At 44.3% G+C, this 25,511-nt stretch overlaps 1 protein-coding gene across 3 annotated transcripts in view; it reads right to left on the bottom strand.

Moving 5' to 3' along the window:
- Positions 1-475: 475 nt before the first annotated feature.
- Positions 476-25,511, bottom strand: part of MOK (MOK protein kinase) — a 64,614-nt gene continuing 39,578 nt past the window's right edge. Inside the window, exons 9-12 of one of the 3 annotated variants that reach the window (XM_082242680.1) lie at positions 16,581-16,754; positions 8,515-8,623; positions 948-1,139; positions 476-866 (exon numbers count right to left, since the gene is read on the bottom strand). In XM_082242680.1, coding sequence (XP_082098806.1) covers positions 786-866; positions 948-1,139; positions 8,515-8,623; positions 16,581-16,754 — 556 coding nt within the window. In that variant the 3' untranslated portion in view covers positions 476-785. Of the gene's footprint in view, positions 867-947; positions 1,140-8,514; positions 8,624-16,580; positions 16,755-25,511 lie in introns of those variants that run through there. The other 2 variants (XM_082242681.1, XM_082242682.1) reach the window with 2 other exon arrangements.

Below are 25,511 nucleotides of genomic sequence, written 5' to 3'. Positions count from 1 at the left end.
ACATTTAATTAAAAAAAATAATCATTTACAGTTTTTGTATAAAAAAAAATCACTTTTTAAAACACTCAAATGGAATAAAAAAAAAAAAAAAGTTGCCGCTATGCTAAAGTGAAGTTTGCGTAAAATAGATTACATGTTTTTTTTCTTTTCAAGAGAATAAGCATTTTATAGTGGAAAACTTAGACCTGTGTGCACAAATATTTATTAAACTGTTGCACTAAATAGTGCCCAGGGCTCCCCTGAAAAGAAGGAAATGGCATTGGCTTGGCCCCACCTTTTGTCACTCACTATTGGTCAGGTAGGAAGCCCACCTTAATGATTGGTCAATAGAGAGGGGTGAGCCCATGGCTTATAACCACACTGTCCTAGTTGGTCATATGATGAATTTTTGATGTCCTATGTAGATACAATAATTTAAGCAAACGTGGGTAAAGAGCACCTTTGATTTTATAGAAGATGCTGTAAGAGGGGGGCATAGGCAATGACATGCTCTCATCCTAGCGCTGACGATTGAGTATGAAGGCCCAAGCTTTGATCTTGCCTCAGCCTGCTCACAGGTAATAGCCATTTGGGGGTTTTAATTTCACAAACTGGCATTGAAGTATAACAGAAAGCTTAGCAAATATCTGTACTCACAGGTTTACTTTTAAAAAGTTTTCTTTTTTTTTTTTTTGGATGGTAAATCCCCAAGAAAGTAGCAAGTTCTCTTTTACAATGTCCACTCCTCTTCACCAAAGGCACTACGTTTTTTTTTTTTGCGCATGAGTTCAGATTGTAATAGAAGATCAAAGACCTCCTCCTTTTCTGTCTAGCGATGGTAAGTGGTATGGCTTCCCGTGTGCCTTCCCATATTGATTGTTTTCAAACTGTCAACATAAAACATAATCAGGTTAATACAGAGCTGTACATCCTTCCACCAGAGACGATCAACCGCAAAGGTACTATACCTTAGAGTCTATGTACTTGACATTTGGCATTATGGGTAGCTTTCCATGGAGTGGGAACACCGATTGAAACTTCAGTGATGATGGGAAGGAGACTGGTTTTGTTAGGGTTGGTACATTAAGTTTTGGTAACTCCGATGGGTAAGCTGGCACCTTGGCGTGGAAAGGAAGGTCTGGGATGGTTTTTAAGGCCTGCTTTAAAATAAAATGATTTCCATTTTTTTTCAGTAAACTATAGAAATCTTGCATCTCTAAAATTTCAAAACAGTTTGTGTTTTATGAAAACCTACTACCTCCACCACAGCCTAAGGATCAATAGGAATAGATAAACTTTGGTTTAAATAAAACAAATGTAGCTATACTCCTGTATAAAATGATGCCTATACCTTTGTCCCTGGTATTTGATAGGATACTAGACTTTATCAAGAAATGGTGACCTTGGCATTGCTTCCTAAGCCTCACTATTGGGCTCTTACTGGCCAGTAGAGAAACCTAGGAGTACCAGGGGATTTACAGAATTGTTTAAGTCTTCAGGTATCCGCAAAGTAAAAACTCGAACTAATACAATTTAATGGCTTTTTTTTTTTTTTGAGTGTCAATATTGGTGCTATATCTGCCAGCAGTGGAGAAGTATTTTACAGGTTTTTTTTTTTTCTTTTTTAAATTACAAGCAAAAGGTCAAATATTTTTTTCTTCTGCATGGACAGGACCCTTTCATATAAAATGCAAAACTGTAATTTCTACACATTTTCTTTTTGTGATTTCCATGCCAACATACAGATGCGTAGTGTCTTTGCCACTTTATTTTTATAGTAAAAGACATGTCCAAGTTCAACAAAAATCCTAGGAACAGTCCATCTCCCACAAAGGATGGTAATGCCTCTTACAAGGCGTGCATTTTCTTTTCCCTCCTCCTAGCACCCTTTGTGTCTTCTGTAAAAAGGGTAGTGAGGGGAATCCTATGCTACCATAAAGACTTGATATTCTTGTATGTTGATACAATTTTCCATTTTCTTTACAGTTCCATGGCAGCATACAAAGGACAAATAATAATTCCAAAAAAGTTGGGTTGCTGTGTAAAATAAAATCTACATAAAACCAGAATACAATGCAATTTGAAAATTTCATAAATCCATATTTTATGCTCAATAGAAAACCTATCACGTTTAAACTGAGAAAACTGTACCATTTTAAAGAGAAAATAAGAATTTTAAAATTGATGGCAGCAATACCTCTCAAAAAAGTTGGTACAGGGCCATGTTTATCATGATGTAGCATTCCCTCTTCTTTGAACACTCTGTAAACATCTGGGAACTGAGGAGACCAGTTGCTGGAATTTTGGGAGAGGATTGTTGTCCCATTCTTGTCTGATATAGGATTCTAATGCCTCGTACACACGCATTGATAGTTGGCCGTGAATTTTCGGCCAACGTCTGATCGGCCGATTTTTGGCTTGTTAGTATGATGCTTTCAACAACCGACTCCGACTTTTCGGCCGAAAAAAATCTGGTGTGCAGGCTATAAAATTTTTGTTGGCCATCAACATAACGGCCAATTTTCCGTCATTCAGTACAGATTTCGGCAGACAAAAATCTGATGAGCAAGACTAGGCATACTCAGAGAAGAAAAAACACACGGAAAGTAAACTAGCACGTGACATCACTTCTGAAGATGGTTTTTGTTGGCCGAGAAAATTTGTGCGCAGTCTAGAGCACATTCCAACCAACACAACAACACTGGACAAAAGACGGCCGATAATCGTTGCGTGTGTACGAGGCATTACTGCTCAACAGTCCTGGGTCGTCTTTACAGTAATTTTTTGTTTCAAGATGTGCCAAATATTTTAAATTGGTAAAAGGTCTGGACTGTAGGCAGACCAGTTAAGGACCCAGACTTTTCTACTAGGAAGCCATGCTGTTGTCAAAGATGCAGTTTAGCATTGACCTGCTGAAATATGCAAGACCTTCCCTGTAAAAAAAATGTCTGGTAGAATATGCTGCACTAAAACCTAGATCTATCTGTCAGCATAGGGGATTGGTCACTCGGTCTGTCGGTCATACAACGCGGAAGCCAGACACTTCACAGCACGCTGCATGCTCTACTATTATTTTGCTAAACAATACCGGGACACAATGTAAGTGCAATATCATACTATGAGCAATAAATATGTGATTACCGCAACAGAGAGCACTAGATTGTTTCTTTTTACCCTTATGTTGTGGAGCATTTTGGGAAAGAGTATCCTCTGTGGTTTTGAGACATCGTTAGGCTGGAGGTATCGATCTGGTCCTGTTAATTATCGTTTTGGCTGATCTTCGTGGAGATTGATCTATGCTTTTAGACCCTGTGGGGTCAAGTTCTGGAGGTGAGAGGCAGAGAATGCCGGGTGAAGGGATTTTATGAGCACTCAAGTCACACATATTAATTATTTCACCGGATCACCAGTGGACTGTGTGTTTTTCTCCCTATCATCTTTGAATTTTACCTTTTATGAACTTTTTTTTTTACTACTATACATTTTAAAAATGTTTGTGACGTTTTAAGAATTTATTTAATTGTCATAATTTTCAGATACCGGACTGCGCTACACTAGTATTTATTTATTTATTGAGGGTGTTGGATTACACTTTAGTGTCAGCTGCTGGTCCAGTTTTATATTCATTCAGCGCTGAATCTTTTATTATCATTGTTCTATCTGTCAGCATTGATGGTGCCTTTCCAGAAGTGCATTCCATACGCACTAATGCACCCCCATAACATCAGAGATGGAGTTTTTAACTGAACGCTTTTAACAAGGCGGAAGGTCCAAAGGATGTGACCATTTCAAATTAGATTAGCCCCAGAGAAGATGGCGGTGTTTCTGGATCATGGTCAGATATGGCTTTTTCTTTGTATGATAGAGCTTTTTAGTGGAAGTAAACTCCCATCTCTGACTTGTAGGTAAACCTATAATATTTACATTACCTATAGGTACTGTAAATATCTCCTAAACATGCACTGTTCAGGATATATTTACTGTACATGCACAGCATCGGCGCATGCGCTCTGAAGGAACGGACACCGGGCCATTCCTTCAGAGTCCTGTGCCATAAGCGGGAGTGATGTCATTGCGGCTCTGGCCACTCACACAGTGGGAGTCCGTGAACTCGGAAGACCGGGTGAAGATAGCGCTCTCAGCGGTGACCACATGCCGCTGGAGGGCTTCGTTTTCAGGCAAGTTCCACATAATATGCTAGTATGCGATTGCATATTGGCACATTATGATATTGCCTTGCAGGTTGCAAAAAAAAAAAAATGCGGTTTACTACCACTTTAACTTATATTTTTGGATGACGCCATGAACTGTGTTCACAGATAGTGATTTTTGGAAGTATTCCTAAGCCTATGCAGTGATGTCCATCACAGAATCATGCAGTGGCATCTGAGGGGCTGAAGATAACAGGCATCTAATACTGTGTTTCGGCCTTGTGCACAGAGATTTCTCCAGATTCTAGGAATCTTTTGATATTATGTACTGTAGATGATGATATTATTTAAAGTCTTTGCAATTTTATATAGAGAAAGAAAATTCTGAAATTGTTTGGCAATTTTTAGATGTAGCTTTTCACAGATTGGTGAACCTCTACCCATCTCTACTTCTTAGACCCTCTGACTCTCTAAGATGCTCATTTTATACTAAATCATTGACCTGTTTCCAGTTAACCTAATAGTTGCAAAATGTTCCTCCACCAGCTCTTCCTTGTTACTACCACTTACTTTGCCAGCTTTTTGTTGCCCTGTCCTAACTCAGAGACGTGTTGCTGCCATCAATTTCAAAATTTAAAAAAATGTTTTTTCTTAAAATGGTACATTTTCTCAGTTTAAACATTTGATATGTTTTCTGTTGTGAATAAAATTATAGGCTATGAGATTTTTCAAATCAATGCTTTTTTTTTTCTTTATGGATATTTTACACAGTGTTGCAACTTTTTGGGGATTGTATGAAGTCCTTTGTATGCGACGGTAATTATGTTTTTTAAAAAAAAATTTGTATCGATGATGCAGGATCCTGAAACCCCTGACATTGTCTCCTAGTATCTAGAAACCTCTTTGGTAAATTGTACTGTTCTATTCAATGCCAGAGGGTGGGTTTTATCCCTTATAGCGCTGCTTGATTGTATTCACTATACTGGTAGAAAAAGTTCTTGTTAAGGCAGTTTGATCCTTGTTTATACTGGAACCAATAAAAAAATTGTTCAGAATTCCTATACATGATGTAGCTTGCAGATAAACCAAAATCATTTCTGAGGCATAAAACACAGGAAGCCTCCATTCTACGTTTGCATTGGATAGTCTAGTTGATGAGGTATACAGAAAGAAGATTGGAGAGAGTTGACCATTCATGTCTTACCACCACAGGCTGTTCCTAATAGTGGAGGATATCCAGATTTTTTGGTAAACAGTTGTATGGTTCCTACACACCTCATTTGAGTGGATGGAGGATTTTTAGTTTTTCATTCATTATTCAGCCTGGCGGGTGAATGAAAAAACTTAAGTGTATGGCTAAATTATCCTTTAGTGATCTCTGCCAATGTATCAAAAGAGAGACCTTCTCCTTGACTCAAAGCATAATGTCACTGAGATAACGAAATATCTGTAAACCCTTCTGTTTATGACCAAGAGAAAGCTGTTTGGAGACAGTAGAGAGGCTGAATGGCAAACAAGAATTAGAGAGGTAAAACATCTACTGTGACACAAGACATTTCTAGAACTGTGTATTGGCATATGCAAGTAAGGTGTTTTAAATGCCTGACCCCCCGCTATATAGGGGGGATGATTCATTGTAATGACTCATTTTTTAAATGGTCCATAATTCTGTTTTAGCCATTTGAAGTCTAGCTGTGGCCTCCAACTACATGACTTCTTTTGGATCAGGAACTCAGAAAAATAATATCCCTTAAAACTGCATCAGCGTTTCTCTGTTCTCCAGTGAACTGGTAACTCTGGTTAGCATTACATCAATTAGCAATCGATTTGATTGAAAAGCCCCAAATGGCCTATTAAAGCAGAGTTCCAGGTATTTTCTTTAACCCCAATGGCGAGGTTCATCATGTCCACCCCGAAGGCTCCTGGGATATGAGTGTCATCAATCCCAAGAGTCAATGGGCATCTGCTGCTTGTAGCATCGTGCCACGCTTTGAACTATATGCACGTGCGCAAGATCGGGAGGTACATGCTGGGTAGCCAGCATTTTTTATAGCCTGGAAGGAGGAACGAGTGGGCTTCAGATGCCCACACTAAAGATGGACGCGTGCTCGCTGGGGACTACAACATGAGTTTATTTTATAAGATCATGATTAACAATACCTACATTTTATACACATTCCATTATGAATAGCATTACGTGCGACCATCATGGGGGATATTTAAAAAAAAAAAAAAGCTGGAACTCTGCTTTAAGTTTGCTTTAATGAGCCAAGGTTTTGGGAAATGCCTTTACCCAACTCGAGCTAGCCAGACACATATTGGGAAGGATAGGACTGGAGAATCCTTAAAGGGCTTATAAAAACAGAAGTTTTTTTTATCTTAATGCATTTGGATAAAAAGCCTTTTGTGTGCAGCAGCCCCCCTAATACTTACCTGAGGTCCCTCTCTGTCCAGCGATGTCAAGGAGTGTCTCAGCCTTCCAAGATTCTCCCTCCAAATTGGCTGAGACACAGCAGTGGCACCATTGGCTGCTGCTGCTGTCAATCAAAGTCAGCTAGCCAATCAGGAGAAAGAGGGGGGGGGCTGGGCCAGGGGTCCGTGTCTGAATGCACACAGGAAGCTGTGAATCGGCTTGGTTGCCCCATAGCAAGCTGCTTGCTGTGGGGGCACTAAACAGGAGGGAGGGGTCAGGATCACAGAAGAGGAGGATCCAGGCTGCTCTGTGCAAATCCACTGCAACAGAGCAGGTAAGTATAACATGTTTTTTATTTTTATAGGGAAAAAAACGAGACTTTAAAAAGACTACTTTGGCCTGAGCCATAGAGGCTGAAGTCTCGTCTGACTGGAGGATAAAGGATTGGATCTTTTTTTTTGTCTCCTGAATAGGAAAAAAAAAATGTGTTTCCCTTTTTTCATATGCTAATTTTGTATAGAGGTGAGTAAAAAACATGACCATGAGTGGGGACCACATCCAGGGCAGGGGAATCTACATGGACTTGTTGTAAGGTAAGGGAACTTTGATAAAATCTAATAGATAATCATTTTAGTTGGACAGGCTAAAGAAAACCTGTGATGTGCAGGGTAAAAAGCCATACACGGAGCGAATTTGGGTTGCAGGAAAGAAATTTGGTTGATTCCTCATCAACACAAACAGTGTTGACAGGGGAATGCCTGCTGCCAAGCCATTGTATTCTCCCAGGGAAGCCAATGCTTATTGCTAGCGGTTCTACCAGCCACTAATGATAATTACATGCAAAATCAGACTGGCTGCTTGTACCAAAGTTAATCGATCAACTTGGTACATTTAGCCTGCCCATACACTTTTCGAATCTCATTAGAACCGTCTATGGCTGGCCTTAGATATTTAGTTATTGACTTGTCCTTTAGGATTAAAAGGCCAGAGCACTTCCTCATCCGTACGGTGCCATGGAGCTGTTAGGAAAGAATTTTATTAGGGTCGCATCACACTAGCAACTTCATAGCAGCTACAAGTCTTGGCTTGTTTTCTCAGGTGACATCATGGTGAGCTGCTGTCTACAGTCCTTACCTACTATGGTACCTATTGCTAGTATACAGTGGTCATCAGCTGCAAAAAATGAATGGCTCAGCACCTAAGGCCCTTTCAGATGAAGCGGATCCACCTGCCCAGCGGGGCATTTCTTCACTGATCCCCGCTGAGCAGGCGGATGACAGGTCCGTGTCCACTCAGCTATGCAGAGCGGCCGTAGACACAGCCCGCTCTCCTCTATAGGGCGGTCGGATGGACACAGACTGCATGTCTGTTCCCATCCAATGTACCAGACAGAGAGAGAATGTATCGTCAGACGTCTGTTTTTAGCAGGTTTTATCAGACCGGATGCCCGACAGGTGTTAGCGGACATCGGCCGCCCCATAGAGAGCAATGGGTGGTCTAATTGGGTCTGCCTGAAAAATGGACAGGCGGATCTAAACAGTCCGCTCCTGGGAAAGGGGCCTTACAGTTTATTTGGAATCAATCAACACATTTCATTGTCTGTATTTGGTCTAGAGACAAAAAAGGTTAAAGAAAGTGATGCTGTAGATCCTTAAAAATCAAACTTGTGTCCTAGGCTATAAGTTAATTTAAAATAGTATGACTTACCAGCAGATTCCAGTGTTCTAATAATAAAATAAAAATCAATATTAGCACAGTGCATAATTACAGTTTTGGATTGGGTGTTTTCTATCTACAGCCACAATCAGGGCTGTTGCATTTTGATAAAAAATGGAATAAAGGGCTTGGGTATTTTTTTTGGTATGTTCATTATGACAATGTCCTCGAACTGCACCATCTTCCAGTTAGGTTTCCCCTGTCTCATCGAACAAGTTAGTGGTTCTCAAATGACAAAAGTGGTGAAAATTTTACCTGCCTTCTTCCTTGGCCGGCAATCCGCATCAAGTAACTCATGGAACCTGCCGTGTTGGACTTTTCCGCCAACCCATATTTTAGGGGCAGCCCGCGCTTCTCTAATGCCCTGAAGATGAAACATCAGCATTGTGAGGATTGGTGTGGTAAGAAACAGTCTATATCATTGTTTCTCTACTTTTTTTTTTTTCAGTCAAGACACCCTTTAAAATTCTGCACAATCTCGGGGCCCCCCATTCTTCAATATAAACAAATGAAACAAATAGTTTTACGTTACAAAACAACATCCACACCCATAGGGCACCCAACATTTAAAGTAAATACACCTTTGCACACTGGTACTGACTAGTATGTAGTATGCCAATGTTTCTCTTGACCCTCAGTTTCTCTCCCTTACGCAGCTGTGACCCCAGTACTGATGGGGAGGGGCAAACACGGATGTTGTGAAGGCACCCGATGTCCTCCTTATCAACCAATGAAGTCATTGGTTTTTAGGACACTGCCCACTGGAAGGTTGTAATGGTGCACAATAAAAACCTGTGGTTTTGTGTAACTAAAAGGTAGATTTGACCCACCTGCTGGCTTGTATGCAGATTTTGGGCAATTTTTAGACATTTTGCCAAGGCACCCATGAAGAAACCTGAAGGCACCCTGGTTGAAAAAGGCTGGTCTACATGGTAGATATAGGTGCTTCTGGATATCAGTAATAATCATACTGCTGTGAAGTGGGCCGGGCAGGGAAAAAACACTGTACTTTGGTTCTTTAACCTACTACATTTTAAAGTGAACAGGCTATTACAGTATTTTTTATTTTTACAAGCAGTCATTGAGTTTTAAAACAAGCCCTCACTAACCTCTTTAGTCATAGGCTTTGTGGAGCAACTAAATCTCACATTCACAGCAGATATACTGAAGTGGTTACCTCTCAGGTTCAGCTCATCCTGCTCCCTCTCTTAGAGCTTCTGCTTTGTGTTTACATTGGAGATTAGAAGGATGCCAAGCTATTTGTGGGACAGGGAAGAAGCAAACTAATTGGCTGAGTCACTCTTGGTAGAGGGAGCAAGGGAGAGGTGAACCCCCATATAATTGCTGAGGGAGGGAGCTGTTAAATCATGGCCAAATGGGGAGATAGATGATCTGCGGAGTCACCACTGGGAAGGGGAACTGAGCTCCCTGAGTAAACCATTTAAACTTCACTGTCCCTGCTGTGTCTAAAGAGACACAACGAATGTGAAGCAGCAAGCACAATCAGAACCACACTTCAGAGTGGGGTAAAGGAAAATTGCACAATCAAATCTCTCCCCCAATCGCACGGGAGAGACCAAAAGGCGGCGAGGGGATGTCCTCTCTCGCCACCTGTAAAAGCAATCCAACAGCTAAACAAGCTTTTACATGTGAGGGAATTGCTGGCTGAAAAAAAAAAAAAAGATATCTGGATGATGCCTGCACCAAGCATCATCCAGATATATCCACTCAAACTCCAGGATGTCATAAGATGTCCACCTAAGGAAAAGTGGTTAAAAACCCACAGCTACAGAAAAAAAAGAAAACTTGAGCTGACAGAAATCCAGCAAGATCCTAACTTTTTGAATGAGCTAACAACTGCAAACCCAATCATTATTGTCAGCCCTGCCTGCTGGACTACAGAACTCCACCTATCCTCGCCCATCTATGTCCTTCACATGCACAAATTCATTTATTTCCCTGTATAATAATGCTACTGCCTTGACTCGCAAGAGCCTGTCTGCCATGCAGGGAAAGGACACTTGAGAGATGTAGTTCTGGGGGATGCCTATGGCTATAGGACTAAGACTCTTAAGCAACTGCCCATGTGAGCAGTGGCGGAGCTAGACTTTTAAAACAGGGGTGGCAAGGTATTATTTTGGGGGGTCAATATACATGCATGTGTGTGTGTGTATATATATATATACATACACACATACATATACACACGCTTTTATAAATAAATGTAAACAAACATCCTAAGCGGTATTAAAACATTTTTAATTAAATAAACAATTATCAAAGTAAACATTATTATTTTAAGGCCGCACAACGATCATAGGGCTCTGCTCTAAAGGGGATCTATGGGGACCCTGCTCTAAAGGGGGATCAATGGCATAGATCCCCTTTAGAGCAGGATACCCATATATCCCCCTTTAGAGCAGGCTAGGGCAGGTCCCCCATATATCCTCCTTTACAGCAGGCCAGGGTGAGTTGAGGTCCCCTATATAGATCCCCCCTTACAGCAGGCCAGGGTCCTCCCCCAGACAGTCCCTCTCAGTCTCTGCACCAACAGGATTGGGTTTGGGCGCTGAGCAGCCAGGGGCAGAGAGCAGCAGACACAGCGGCGGCGGCCATGGCAGAAGCACTGCACGAGGGTGATTAGGGTATGCCTAGGCACACCCGGCACACCCCGTGCGCATGCCTATGAGTAGGGCTGCACAATATTGCCCCCCCATCAATGTAGTGACCAGCATGCCCCCCGCCATCAATTGACAATGTAGTAACCAGCGTACCAACCCATCAATGTAGTGACCAGCGTACCAACCAATCAATGTAGTGACCAGCATACCAACCCAGCAATGTAGTGACCAGCGTGCCAACCCATCAATGTAGTGACCAGCGTGCCAACCCATCAATGTAGTGACCAGCGTGCCAACCCATCAATGTAGTGACCAGCGTGCCAACCCATCAATGTAGTGACCAGCGTGCCAACCCATCAATGTAGTGACCAGCGTACCAACCCATCAATGTAGTGGATGGCCACAAAGTTAGAGGGGCTTTTAAACTAGGGAATGGGGGGGAGGGTACAGATGTAGAATTAGCCAGTGGAAAGCAAGATTCAGGGGGCAGAAATGGGGGCATTAGCGGTAGGGTGTTCGGAGCTCCTATACCCAGGGTGGGTATGGGGAAAAATCACAAGAGCAGCCTAAAAACATCAAATGAGGATATTTGTAACCGGTCAAAATTACGGGGCTTGTATACCAATGCCAGAAGCCAACAAGATGGGAGAGCTGGAGCTACTGATGTTTGAGGAGGACTTCGATTTGTGGGGATAACTGAGACTTGGTTTGACAGTTCTCATGACTGGATGGCGACCATTCAGGGGTATTCCCTTTATCGCAGAGATAGAGAAGGTAAAAAAGGGGGAGGGGTATGTTTGTATATTAAGAACAGTATACAGGTAAATATGAGGGATGATATTAATAATGGAGCTAAGGACGAGGCAGAATCCCTATGGGTAGAGCTTCAAAGGGAAGGCACGTGGGGAAGGTAATATTGGGCGTATGCTATAGGCCCCCCACCAGAGGGAGGAGGGGGAGGTGGACCTCATTTTACAGATAGGATTGGCAGCAAGGATGGGAAATGTCATAATGGGGGACTTTAATTATCCTGATATAGACTGGGCAGAAGGAACCGCACACTCAGCCAAGGCTCGGCAGTTCCTAAATGTTTTGCAGGACAATTTCATGGGTCAGATGGTGAATGCACCGACAAGAAACAATGCGGTACTTGACCTACTGATTACTAACAATACAGACCTGCTCACGGATATAGAAATACGGGCCAACTTAGGAAACAGTGACCATAGGTCAATAAGTTTCAGTATTAATTACAGTAATAGGAAGCACAAGGGTAATATTAAGACGCTGAATTTCAAAAGAGCCAATTTCCCAAAACTGCGCTCGCTGCTAGAAAATATCAATTGGGATAGAACCCTGGGAACAAAGAACACGGAGGAAAAATGGGAGTGCTTCAAGAGCATACTTAACAAGGGGATTGGCCAGTGCATTCCAAAGGGAAATAAATTTAAAAGAGCAAAGCCAAACCCTGGGTGGCTAAACTCCAACATAAAAATGCATATTAGTGCTAAAGAAAAGGCCTTCAAAAAATACAAGACTGAGGGGTCATTGGCAGCATTTAAGCATTACAAAGAGTGTATTAAGAAATGTAAAGATGAAATCAGGGCGGCTAAAATAGAACACGAGAGACATATAGCGGAGGAGAGTAAAAAGAACCCCAAGAAGTTCTTTAAGTATATAAACAGTAAGAAAGAGAGGCCAGAACACATTGGCCCCATAAAAGATGACAAAGGAAATATGGCCACTGAGGACAGAGAAAAGGCGGTGTTAAATAATTTCTTCTCTTCTGTCTTCACAAAAGAATCGGGGGGGCTACACGAACCTAGCTTGTAAGGCCGAACTAAACAACACACCTCAGGAAATACCGCCATGGCTAACAGAAGATAGACTTAAAACTAAACTAGAGAAACTTAACATAAATAAATCACCGGGACCGGATGGCTTGCACCCGAGGGTTCTGAAAGAGCTCAGCCAGGTGATTGCCAGACCATTATTCTTGATCTTTAAGGATAGTTTACAGACGGGTATGGTGCCAGCTGATTGGAAAAAAAGCCAATATGGTACCAATATTTAAAAAGGGGCCGAGATGTATCCCGGGTAACTATAGGCCGGTCAGCCTAACATCTGTAGTCTGCAAGATTTTGGAGGGGATGTTAAGGGACCACATACAAGACTTTAGTAATGAAAACTATATTATTAGTAGTAATCAGCATGGATTCATGAAAAATCGTTCTTGCCGAACCAATCTATTAACCTTCTACGATGAAGTGAGCTGCCACCTAGATAAAGGGAAGCCTGTGGATGTGGTGTATCTGGACTTTGCAAAGGCCTTTGACACCGTTCCCCACAAACGCTTACTGTACAAACTAAGGAAGGTAGGTATGGACCATAAGGTGAATACCTGGATAGAGAACTGGCTCCAGGGGAGAGTCCAGAGGATGGTGATTAATGGGGAGTACTCGGATTGGGCGGGTGTGGAAAGTGGGTCCCAGGGTTCTGTCCTGGGACCAATCCTGTTTAATTTATTCATAAATGATCTAGAGGAGGGGATATCGAGTACAATCTCAGTATTTGCGGATGATACTAAACTAAGCATGCCAATATCTGCTATGCAGGATGTGGAAACCTTACAAGCGGACCTGAACAAAATAACGGGGTGGGCAACTACATAGCAGATGAGGTTTAATGTTGAAAAATGTAAAGTAATGCACCTGGGTGCCAGAAACCAGAAAGCAAGCTACTCACTAGGGGGGGAACCTCTGGGTGAGTCTAGGATGGAAAAGGACTTGGGGGTACTGGTAGACAACAGGTTTGGCAGTGGCATGCAATGCCAAGCCGCTGCAAGCAAAGCCAACAGAATACTGGGATGTATAAAAAAGGGGATTCACTCCAGAAATAAAGAGATTATTCTCCCGCTCTACAAGACTCTGGTCCGGCCACATTTGGAGTATGCTGTCCAGTTCTGGGCACCGGTCCTCAGGAAGGATGTGCTGGAACTGGAAAGAGTCCAGAGAAGGGCAACAAAAATAATTAGGGGAATGGAGGACATCAGCTATGAGGAAAGACTACAAGCACTGAACTTATTCTCTCTGGAGAAGAGACGATTGAGGGGGGATATGATATCAATGTACAAATACTGTACTGGCGACCCTAGCATAAGGAACAAACTATTCAGAGAGAGGAGATACAATAAGACACGTGGCCATTCACTAAAACTAGAGGAAAGGCGGTTTAACCTTAAAATGCGTAAGGGGTTCTTTACTGTAAGTAGTCGTATCGGCTGGGAGCATTGATAGTTTCAAAAAACTATTAGATGGGCACCTTAGAGACCACAACATACAGGGGTATACAATGTACGGTTAAAAGCAAACACACACACATCATAGGTTGAACTGGATGGACTGATGTCTTTTTTCAACCTCACTAACTATGTAGTGACCAGCGTGCCAACCCATCAATGTAGTGATCAGTGTGCCAACCCATCAATGTAGTGACCAGCGTGCCAACCCATCAGTGTAGTGACCAGCATGATTGCCAACCCATCAATGTAGTGACCAGCATGATTGCCAACCCATCAATGTAGTGACCAGTGTACCGTGTCCCCTTCAATCATGCAGAGACCAGAGAGAGAGAGACTTACCTAAAGTTATAGGTAGAAGAAGTGAACGAGTGGGAGCCTGTGCAGCTAGTTCTCTGTGACTGAGCACGGTGAGCAGCAGCGGCGCCGTGAGCCGCTGCACAGCTAACCAATCACGCGTGCCTGCACACCTGATTGGTTCGCTGTGCCGCTACTCACTGTGAGTAGCGGCACAGCGAACCAATCAGGTGTGCAGGCACGCGTGATTGGTTAGCTGTGCAGCGGCTCACGGCGCCGCTGCTGCTCAGCTCACCGCGCTCAGTCACAGTCACAGAGAACTAGCTGCACAGGCGCCCTCTCGTTCAGGTTCAGCTATGTAATGTTATGAGCATAAGCGAGCGCGAGCGGGGTGGCAACAGGGGTGGCAAGGATTTCGTCTGGGGTGGCAATTGTCACCCCAGATAGCCCTCTGGCTCCGCCACTGCCTGTGAGACGTTACCAAGCCTGGTGATGATTTTGCATACAGAAACAAGGTAAAAGAAATAATGTTGGGATTTGCTCTGGAGCAGGAGAATGTGAAACTCTATTTCATCGCAGGGCTGCATCAGCAGTATGGTTGCCCTCAAAGGGCCGGTTTTATCTGGGGTGTGCTACTTGCAGGGTACAGGAGTGCATTATGTACAGAATGCAGGGTTTAGGGATCCGCTGCATGCAAATTCATGGGTGCACTATGTATAGAATGCAAGGTTAAGGGGTGCGCAATGTACAGAATGCAGGGATTAGGGATCCTCTGCGTGCAGAGTTCATAGGTGTACTATGTACAGAATGCAAGGTTTAGGGGTGTACTATTTGCAGAGTGTGCACACAGTAGGCTTGTGTGACAGAGGGGAGCGGAGCGGTGATAGCAGGAGGTGGCAGAATGGAGTTTTGCCACGTTCCAGCAGCAAAACTGGGTGCGAGGGCCACATGATAATGTCTGGTGGGCCAGTTTTGGCCGGCGGGCCTCGTGTTTGACTTTTGAGCTCTAGAGGCCAGGTGGGAGGAACGGGCGTAAATTTAGGTAAAGCATGAACATACACTTTAACTGTACATTTATCCAATAGAATGGGAGTTACACTCATTTTAAAGCCCAGCTGAAGTTTCCAGACAAAGTTTTTCTATTGTGTAAGGTGACAGCGGCAATGCCATAAAACAGTCTGTCCCCTGGCACTATGATGCAGGAAAGAAAGAAAAAACACTGCACTGTGTAAAAGCAGCAGTCTACCTGCAGCAGTCCAACAGGCTTCTGTGTTGTCAGACCTTTACCTCGGCAATCAGCAATGTAAGATTTTCCTAACAAAAATATATTTAGCTTGGGTAACTTTGGACAACTGTGCTATTGCTGTAGCAGTTTTATTACATGGAACATAAAAATGGGAAAAAGCAACAGCAATTTCCTGTAGATGCCAAATGAAGAAGAAGCCTTGCACAGCTCTTCGTAAATCTCACTAAAGTCTTGGGAAAGCCAATATGCTGCAAAGGGGGCAGGTAGGAAAGGTTTATTTTTCCACTTTGTTTTAAAAGGTTTTGAAAAGTTAGAGTAGTTCGAAAGGCAGAAGTTTTTTTTTATTACCTTAATGTATTCTCTGCATAAGAGTAAAAAACCTTCTGCATGCAGCAGCCCTCCTTTCCCCGTTATACTTACCTGAGCTCAATCTCATTCCAGCGCTGTACCTGAGAGCATTGGCTCTCCCTTCTCACAGGGCAGACTGATAGCATCAGAAGCCATTGGCTCCTGCTTCTGTCAACCAATTCTTGTGGAAGAGGGTGGGGCCAAGCCACGCTGTCTGTGTCTATGGACACAGGCAGCGTGACTCGAGATCAAGCCCTTAGCTGTGCCACCATAAGAAGTGGCTTCCTATGGTGGCACACCGAGAAGAGGAGAAGCAAGGAGCGGGACCTAAATGAGGAAGATTGGGGCTGATCTGTGCAAATCCATTACACAGAGCAGATAGGTATAATGTTTTTTTTATTTAAAAAAAAAAAAAAAAACCTTTACAATCACTTTAAATTGTGTCTAAATAAAAAAATTGCATGGTTGGATTCTATAGGACTCTGTACAAGTGCCTTCAGTCATAATATACCTGGATTCTGCAAAGTAAAAGTGCTGGAGCGCTTGTGCAGCAGTGATCCTCTCCTCTGGGTCGTACTCCAGCATGGCACACATGAGCGCGATGCTTTCAGGCGAGAAACCTGGCAACAGCCGGCTAATCCCTTTTCCCTTTTTGGATGGGAAATCAAAGTTCATTGCTCTTGATCTGTAAAGGAAAATTAAAACCTCAATAGAAGTGCCAATATAAACAGGTTTATTTACAGGCATGGTGCATGCTACTAAAACAGTTTCCCTCGTAAATGTCTTACCTAAAATGTCACTTTTGCAGCCAAATTGGAATAACGCCTGCTTTCTATTTGTTACATGCCCCCATTCACATAGCATAATTCAAAATAACAATGTGCAACTATTATAGAAGAAACATCAATTTAGATGGACCATCCAGCAAGGAAAAATGTGACTTTTATGAAAGGGCTAGGAAGCTGCGTGTCTGTACTGTACAGGCGGATTCATCATCAGTTATAGGTAGGGCTTTTTTCTCGGAGAATAGGTGCAGGAACTCCCCCTTCACTTCTTGTCTCCGCCCCCCTACCCACCTCCAAGCACCATCCCTTGGTTCCACCTCCTCTACCCACCTCCAAGCACCATCCCTTGATTCCACCCCCTCTAACCACCTCCAAGCACCATCCCTTGATTCAACCCCCTCCAAGCACCATCCCTTGGTTCCACCCCCTCTACTCACCTCCAAGCACCATCCCTTGATTCCACCCCCTCTAACCACATCCAAGCACCATCCCTTGATTCAACCCCCTCTACCCAGCTCCACGCACCATGCCTTGGTTCCACCCCCTCTACCCACCTCCAAGCACCATCCCTTGATTCCACCCCCTCTACCCACCTCCAAGCACCATCCCTTGATCCCACCCCCTCTACCCACCTCCAAGCACCATCCCTTGATTCCACCCCCTCTACCCACCTCCACGCACCATCCCTTGGTTCCACGCCCTCTACCCACCTCCAAGCACCATCCCTTGATTCCACCCCCTCTACCCACCTCCAAGCACCATCCCTTGGTTCCACCCCTCTACCCACCTCCAAGCGCCATACCTTGGTTCCACCCCCTCTACCCACCTCCAAGCACCATCCCTTGATTCCACCCCCTATACCCACCTCCAGGCACCATCCCTTGATTCCACCCCCTCTACCCACCTCCAGGCACCATCCCTTGATTCCACCCCCTCTACCCACCTCCAAGGACCATCCCTTGATTCCACCCCCTCTACCCACCTCCAGGCACCATCCCTTGGTTCCACCCCCTCTACCCACCTCCAAGCACCATCCCTTGATTTCACCCCCTCTACCCACCTCCAGGCACCATCCCTTGGTTCCACCCTCTCTACCCACCTCCACGCACCATCCATTGGTTCCACCCCCTCTACCCACCTCCAAGCACCATCCCTTGATTCCACCCCCTCTACCCACCTCCAAGCACCATCCCTTGGTTCCACCCCTCTACCCACCTCCAAGCGCCATCCCTTGGTTCCACCCCCTCTACCCACCTCCAAGCACCATCCCTTGGTTCCACCCCCTCTACCCACCTCCAAGCACCATCCCTTGGTTTTATCCCCTCTACCCACCTGCCAGTACCACCCCTTTTAAATAATACAGAACCAAAAATTGTTTTGTGGTGCTAAGTCATTTGTATTTGAATTTTTTAACAACAAGAAAAGCAGTAAAGTAGATCCCCCTGCAGCCAGCATTAATAGACCCTTCCCAGCAACAATGGACCCCAACAACAATAGACCCTGGCAGCAACAACAGATTTCCCAGCAGCCAGCCCAGCATCAACAGACAATTACCCCAGCAACAATAGACTGCTCTCTGAACAGTAGATCCCTTCCAGCAACAATTGACCCCCAGCAACATAAGCCCAACCTGCAACAATAGATCTTTCGCCAGCAACAATAGACTGCCAGGCAAAAAATAGATGCCCCCAAGCAACAATATATCCACCCGTTTACATGTGTGTTCGCTTATGCGAGGGACAGGGAGCTTTCCTTTTTTTTTTTTTTTTTTTTTATTTATTTTACTTTTTTTTTTTACACTGTCCCTTTAAAAAAAAAAAAATTTTGATCACTTTTATTCCTATTACAAGGAATGTAAACATCCCTTGTAATAAAAATAGGCAGGACAGGTCCTCTTCAATGTGAGATCTGGGGTCAGAAAGACCTCAGATCTCACATCTACCCTTACAATTAAAAAAAAACAAAAATGGGCCCTTTAAGGCCGTTGGGAGGAATCGATATATGACATCGCTCCAGTCCTCCAAGGCCATAGAGTTGAGTGGGGGATATCTTGCCCTCACTCGACTTCCTGCCTGGGACCTGAAAGGACCGGATTGTTTTTCCCGCTACCGATGGCTCAAGTAAGCAGCAGGGTTCATACACATTTTCACCAATAAAATTCCATGACTTTTCCATGACTTTTCCATGACTACACGTCAATATTCATGACCTAATGTTTCATGAAATTTCTATGTATGCATGTTAAATAAGAAGAAAATCCATGTCACACCCAGCATATTTTTACTAAAATAAATGACAATCTTTGTAGTGTACAGTACCTCTGCAGTTAGGGTTTAGTTTCTGGATACAGCGTGACTCAAAATGGTCCCTTGTTTTACAGTGGATGAGATGGAAGCACCGCTGCCGCAGCTGGGAGCCGGTGCCACTTCAGGCGCACGGGTGAAAAAGCCAGCGATCGGATTGGAAGCTGTCAAGCACCGCAGCTGCAGACTGGTGCTTTGCACCTTTAGCGCGGCTAGACAGCGCTGCCTCTCCCATGTTCGAAATGTCAAACGTTTTACGACACACACTGTACATTTAGCTGACATGATACAGGAGGTGGTCAGAGGCTGCGGACATGATACAGGAGGCGGTCAGGGGCTGCGGACATGATACAGGAGGAGGTCAGAGGCTGCGGACATGATACAGGAGGCGGTCAGGGGCTGCGGACATGATACAGGAGGCGGTCAGAGGCTGCGGACATGATACAGGAGGCGGTCAGAGGCTGCGGACATGATACAGGAGGCGGTCAGAGGCTGCAGGCATGATACAGGAGGTGGTTAGAGGCTGCGGACATGATACAGGAGGTGGTCAGAGGCTGCGGACATGATAGAAGATAGAAGAGCACAGGGGAAGCAGAGAGCACTGGAGGAGCTGAAGGGCACGGAGGGGGGGACTGGAGAGAATTAAGGGGGGGTTTGGAAAGCATTGCAGGGGGGTTGGAAGGCGTGGGGGGTAGCATGGAAAACCAGGGGGATGGAGAGCACAGGGGGAGAGGGGGGAAATGGAGAGCACTGTCTGGGGGGGAACTGGAAATCACTGAGGGGGGAGCCAGGGAGCTGGAGAGCACTGGGGGAGCCAAAAAGCATGGGGGGGGAGAGAGAGATGAAAAGCACCGGGGGGGGCTAAAGAACACTGGGGGGGGGCTAAAGAACACTGGGGGGGGGGGCATTTTTACATTCAGCGTATAGCACTGGTACAGGTAGGTGTCCTTCCAGGTCCACAGTTTGCCCTTACTGTCAGTCACTGGCCAGCAGCAGCCGAGGAGATGATCGTGAACCAATCAGGCAGCGGGGAGGGCCGGCCGCGGTTTGCCTGGAGACACTGTGACTGGCCAGCAGCAGCAATAACAGCTGGGAGATAACACACCAATCACGGGCAGCGGAAGCGTCACTCGAGGGCGGGCCGGCCGCATGAACGTGATGACGCGGGGGTGCGGTAACCGAAACGGTTACCACCCCCTTCCGCATCATCATCACGTTCATGCGGCCGGCCCACCCTCCAGTGACACTTCCGCTGCCTGTGATTGGTTTGTTATCTCCCGGCTGTTATTGCTGCTGCTGGCCAGTCACAGTGTCTTCAGGCAAACCGCGGCCGGCCCTCCCCACTGCCTGATTGGTTCACGATCATCTCCTCGGCTGCTGCTGGCCAGTGACAGCGCGGACCCGGAAGGCGAAGTAAATAGTATGTGGCACTGGCAATAAAATAATAAATTAAAATAATTAAGCATCCGCTCCCCAGTAAATAATTCCATGACTTTTCCAAAACCTTAGTGTGTTTCCTAAGTTTCCATGACCTTTCCAGGCCTGGAAAGTGTCATCTACAAATTCCAAAACTTTTCCAGGTTTTCCAGGACCGTATGAACCCTGAAGCAGGGAAAAGGCCCGGGAGGGGGCACCTCTCCAGCCACCCATAAAAGTGATTCTGCGGCGAATCCGCTGCTGGGACCACTTTTATGTGAAAGAGGACCACCCGCCCTGTAAGAAAATGCAGGGGTTATGGCAGCTATTGGTTGCCATAACCCCGGTATTTAATGTCAAAGTACTGATGTAAAAACTGTGGCGGGCAGTCCGGAAGTGATTGATTTTCTTTCCGCATTTTACAAAAACTTGTGGCAATAAAACAAAGTCATCAAAAGACGCAAAATATTTACTCTCTAAAATGGGGTAATTTTGTGGGTGTTTCTACTGTCCTAGTGCTAAAGGGCCTCCAAAAATGTGATAGGTATTCAGGAAATTTAATTTGTAGGTAGAAAATGGAGATGGCGGCACTCCAAGATGGATGAAGTAAAAATTATCTCTATTACAAAATTCAGTTAAAAATCACAGGATATACTGTACACACTCCCAGGACAGCCAGTAAATGCATTTCACACGTCAGCATGAATTACTGCTAGTAATGAATAAGTTGATGTGTGAAACACGTTTACTGGCTGTCCTGGGAGTGTGTATATCCTGTGATTTTTAACAAAATTTTGTAATAAAGATTTTTACTTCCTCCATCTTGGAGTGCCACCATCTCCATTTTCTACCTACATTGAACACAGCTGCTGGCCGGGGCGGCACCGAGGTGAATCTTGGGGCACGTAGATGTGCATTTAGCCATGGGCTGCGTGGAGCGGTGTCCTTCTTGCCTATCTTCCTTCAAATTAAACGTGTAATTTATGCCTCTAGAAGGCCTAAAGGTGCTCCTCGGATTGTGGGCCTCTCTGCGTGGCTAGGCTCTAAAAATGCCTCACACGTGATATATCTATACTCGGGGGGAGTAGCAGAATGAATTTGCTGTGTGAGAAATATATCTTAACCACTTGCCGACCGCTGCACGACTATATACTGCGGCAGTCAGCCCCTTACAGGCAAAGTGACGTAGGGGTACGTCGCTCGCCCGCGAGCCTGTCAGCAGCACATTCCCGCCCCCGCTCGTTCCCTGCCTAGCTTGCGCGTGTGACCGACCGCTAGCGATCTCCCTCAGGTGAGGGAGAAAGACAGACGGCTGATGTAAATACAGCCATCTGTCATTCTCCCTGAAGTAATGACAGAGGCTATACGATCCTGCTATGTAGGGGATCGTATGTCTCTGTGATGACTTCACTAGCCACGCCCCTAACAGTTAGAATCACGCCCCTAGGGACACACTTAACCCCTTGATCACCAATAAAGTTAACCTCTTCCCTGCCAGTGTCATTTTTACAGTAACAGTGCATGTAGCACTGATTACTGTAGTAATGTCACTGCTACCCCCCAGAAATGTCAGTCAGGGGTCTGATCTGTCTGCCACAATGTCGTAGTCCCGGAAAAAAAAAAAAAAAAAAAAAATCGCAGAACGCCGCCGTTACTAGTTAAAAAAAAACAATAAAAATGACATAAATCTTTCCCGAAGTTAGTAAACGCAATAACTTTTGCGCAAACCAAAATATGGTAATTGCGATTTTTTTTTTTTATTTACCAAAAATATGTAGCAGAAAACAAATTGGCCTAAGATGTTAAAACATTTTGATTTTTACATTTTTTTTTTTGAGAATTTCATATAAAAAAAAAAAATTGTCTCTATTTTTTTGTTTAAAGCGCAAAAAGTAAAAATCGCACAGGTGATCAAATACCACCAAAAGAAAGCTCTGTTTGTGGGAAAAAAGGACGTCAATTTCATTTGGGTACAGCGTCGCACAACCGCACAATTGTCCGTTGCAGTCACGCAGTGCCGAATCGCAAAATAGGCCCTGGTCTTTGAGCAGGAAAATCCTCCGGGGCTTAGGTGGTTAAACGCGTAATTTATGCCTCTAGAAAGCCTGAAGGTGCTCCTTGGATTGTGAGCCTCTCTGCGTGGCTAGGCTCTAAAAAAGCACGTGATATACCTATACTCGGGGGGAGTAGTAGAATGAATTTTGGGGTGTAATTCTAATCAATGCCCATGCTGTGTGAGAAATATATCTTAATAAATTGACAACATTGTGTAAAAAAAAAAAAAAAATACTTTTTCATTCCGCATTTTACAAAATCTTGTGGCAAAAAAAAATGAAGTCACTACACTCAGATATGCTAGGAACAGAGAGAGCGTTCTCCAAGCTGTTACCACAAGGCTGGAAGAGCACAATTGTCTAAAATGTACATGAATTGTGTAGTTTGAACCATACTCTTCTCTGGAGACATCTTAACTCAAGTTTTAGGAGAGTCCGAATGCTTGTAGCTATACAGTTCACTCTGCATCTCTTTGTCATTCTGGAGCTGTGCTTACAGTAAAACAGAATCTAAATGAGTTAAAACAATAGCAGCCCTCCTGCTACTACCGGAGCATACTTAAATCATTGATTTAAAAAAAAAGAAAAACAAGCACAAAAAAACGTTCTATAATGCTTCCGTTCAGCTCTGGGAACCCATTAAATGGCCTCTATATCTTCATTTACATCATTGGCGACAGTTCAGGCTCTGCTGACTATAGAGTGAGAAAAAAATCCCTTGATGGTGCAAAATGCTTTACTGTGCTTATCTAGGAAAATGTTACTTATCTGCAGGTAGAAGATAAAATAAACATGTCCCCGTCATCCTACGCCTCCAAAAGAATGATATCCGAGGAGCTTCCATTATGTGGAATAATACAGTTATAAACATAAATCCACATCCAAAGGTTCACCATGGCAGTACAGCTGTATAAACTACATGAGGCTCATTCACAAAGCAAACCCACATGCAGACTGTGTTCTGATCCATGCATTGGACCCACACAGATATACAGAATCTCACAAAAGTAAGTACACCCCTCACATTTTTGTAAAAATGTATTCTATCTTTTCATGTGACAACACTGAAGAAATGACACTGCTACAATGTAAAGTAGTGAGTGTACAGCTTGTATAACAGTGTAAATTTGCTGTCCCCTCAAAATAACTTTAATAACATTTTAGAATGTGGTGCTGTGAGAATTTTAAGGCCCCTTTCACACAGGGAGTCCATCAGGCGGACTCCGTATTTCTCAGCGGGGGATCAATCCGCCGATCCCCTGCTGAGCAGGCGGATGGCAGCTGTGTCTCTGCGCTGTGTGCGGAGACACAGCTGTCAGGTCCCCGCAGTTCTCTATGGGGGAATCGGATGGGAACGGACCGAAAATAGAGTTTCCATCCGTCCAGATTTGACGGACAGGATCGGATCCCTAGCATAAGGAACAAACTTTTTAGGGAAAGGGAATACAATAAGACACATGGCCACTCACTAAAACTAGAGGAAAATGGTTTAACCTTAAAATACGTAGGGGGTTCTTTACTGTCAGAGCAGTAAGGATGTGGAATTCTCTTCCGCAGGCAGTGGTGTCAGCGGGGAGCATCGATAGTTTAAAAAAACTATTAGATGGGCACCTTAAAGACCACAACATACAGGGGTATTCAATGTACGGTTAACAGCAAACACACACACACATCATAGGTTGAACTGGATGGACTGATGTCTTTTTTTCAACCTCACAAACTATGTAACTATGTCAGCAGACATGTCTCCGCTGACATCCGATGCCCCATAGAGATACACAAGGCATCCGTTCAGATCCGCCAAAAAAAACAGACAGGCGGATCTGAACAGTCTGCCTGTGTGAAAGGGGCCTAAAGGGTTTAATGAAAAACACTGTTATAGAGGGATATGCTTTGTTCATATTTCAAGTCTGAGGTTTACAACTACTTTGAGTCCCGGTTCACATTAATGCGATGACAGACATCGCATGTGATTCGGAGCGCACTTCAGATTGTACGGCTGAATTTGCATCGCGTTTGGACACAACACTTACAGGACAATTTTTTGGGTCCGCAGCAGAATCGGATCATATGGTGGTTCACACCTATGAAATCTGATTCATGTCTGAACTGACAGTTTGCACTGTGATATGCGAACTGATCTGGAGGTGTCGCAAATGGCAGTGTGAACTGCCTACGATTTGAATGCGATGCAGGAACACAGTGGATTCGCAGGGTTCCCGCATCGCATATATGTGAACCGGCACTAAGTGACACCTAGGGTCCTTTCACATGGTTTTTCATCCATCCGTTTGCGTATGTTGCGTAATGTATGTCTATGGGCTAGCGGATGACCATCCGCTGACATCCGTTTTGCGCCCGTTCCGTTAAATTCAGTTTTTTGCATTGCAAGAGAACCCTATTTTTCTTCCGTTTTAAAAACGGAACGGACGCAAAAACGGATGTTATCCGCTAACGTCCGCTAGCCCATAGACATACACTATGTCCGTTTTTCATCCACAAACGGATGGATGAAAAACTGACATACGGAACGGACCCTACAAAAGTGACATCCGTGTCCGTTTAAATAAAAAATAAAAGTGACTGAACGGAAAAAAAAACAGAGCTGACCGTGTGAAAGGACCCTTATACGTTTTGTCCCTCCCCCAGCCTGTGACTATACAGTGAAAGAAGAATCAGCAGACTGATGATCTCATCTCTGCCATCCGCATGTCCCTTATGCTTTATGAGTACTGCAGCACAACTGATTGGCTTATTGCACTGCTTCTATCTCTCCCGGTCTAAGCTCTGATGTACAGGGATTGCAAGAGGCTGATACCAGCTCAAATTCATGTGCTTATGCTGCATGCCATAAAAGCTAAAATCCAGGCAAAACAAATATTGA

The sequence above is a fragment of the Pelophylax lessonae genome, assembly GCF_965119305.1.
Source record: "Pelophylax lessonae genome assembly, chromosome: 13".
Lineage (NCBI taxonomy): Eukaryota > Metazoa > Chordata > Amphibia > Anura > Ranidae > Pelophylax > Pelophylax lessonae.
The sequence above is the reverse complement of the archived record's forward strand: the minus strand, read 5'-3'. Positions and strand labels throughout refer to the sequence as shown.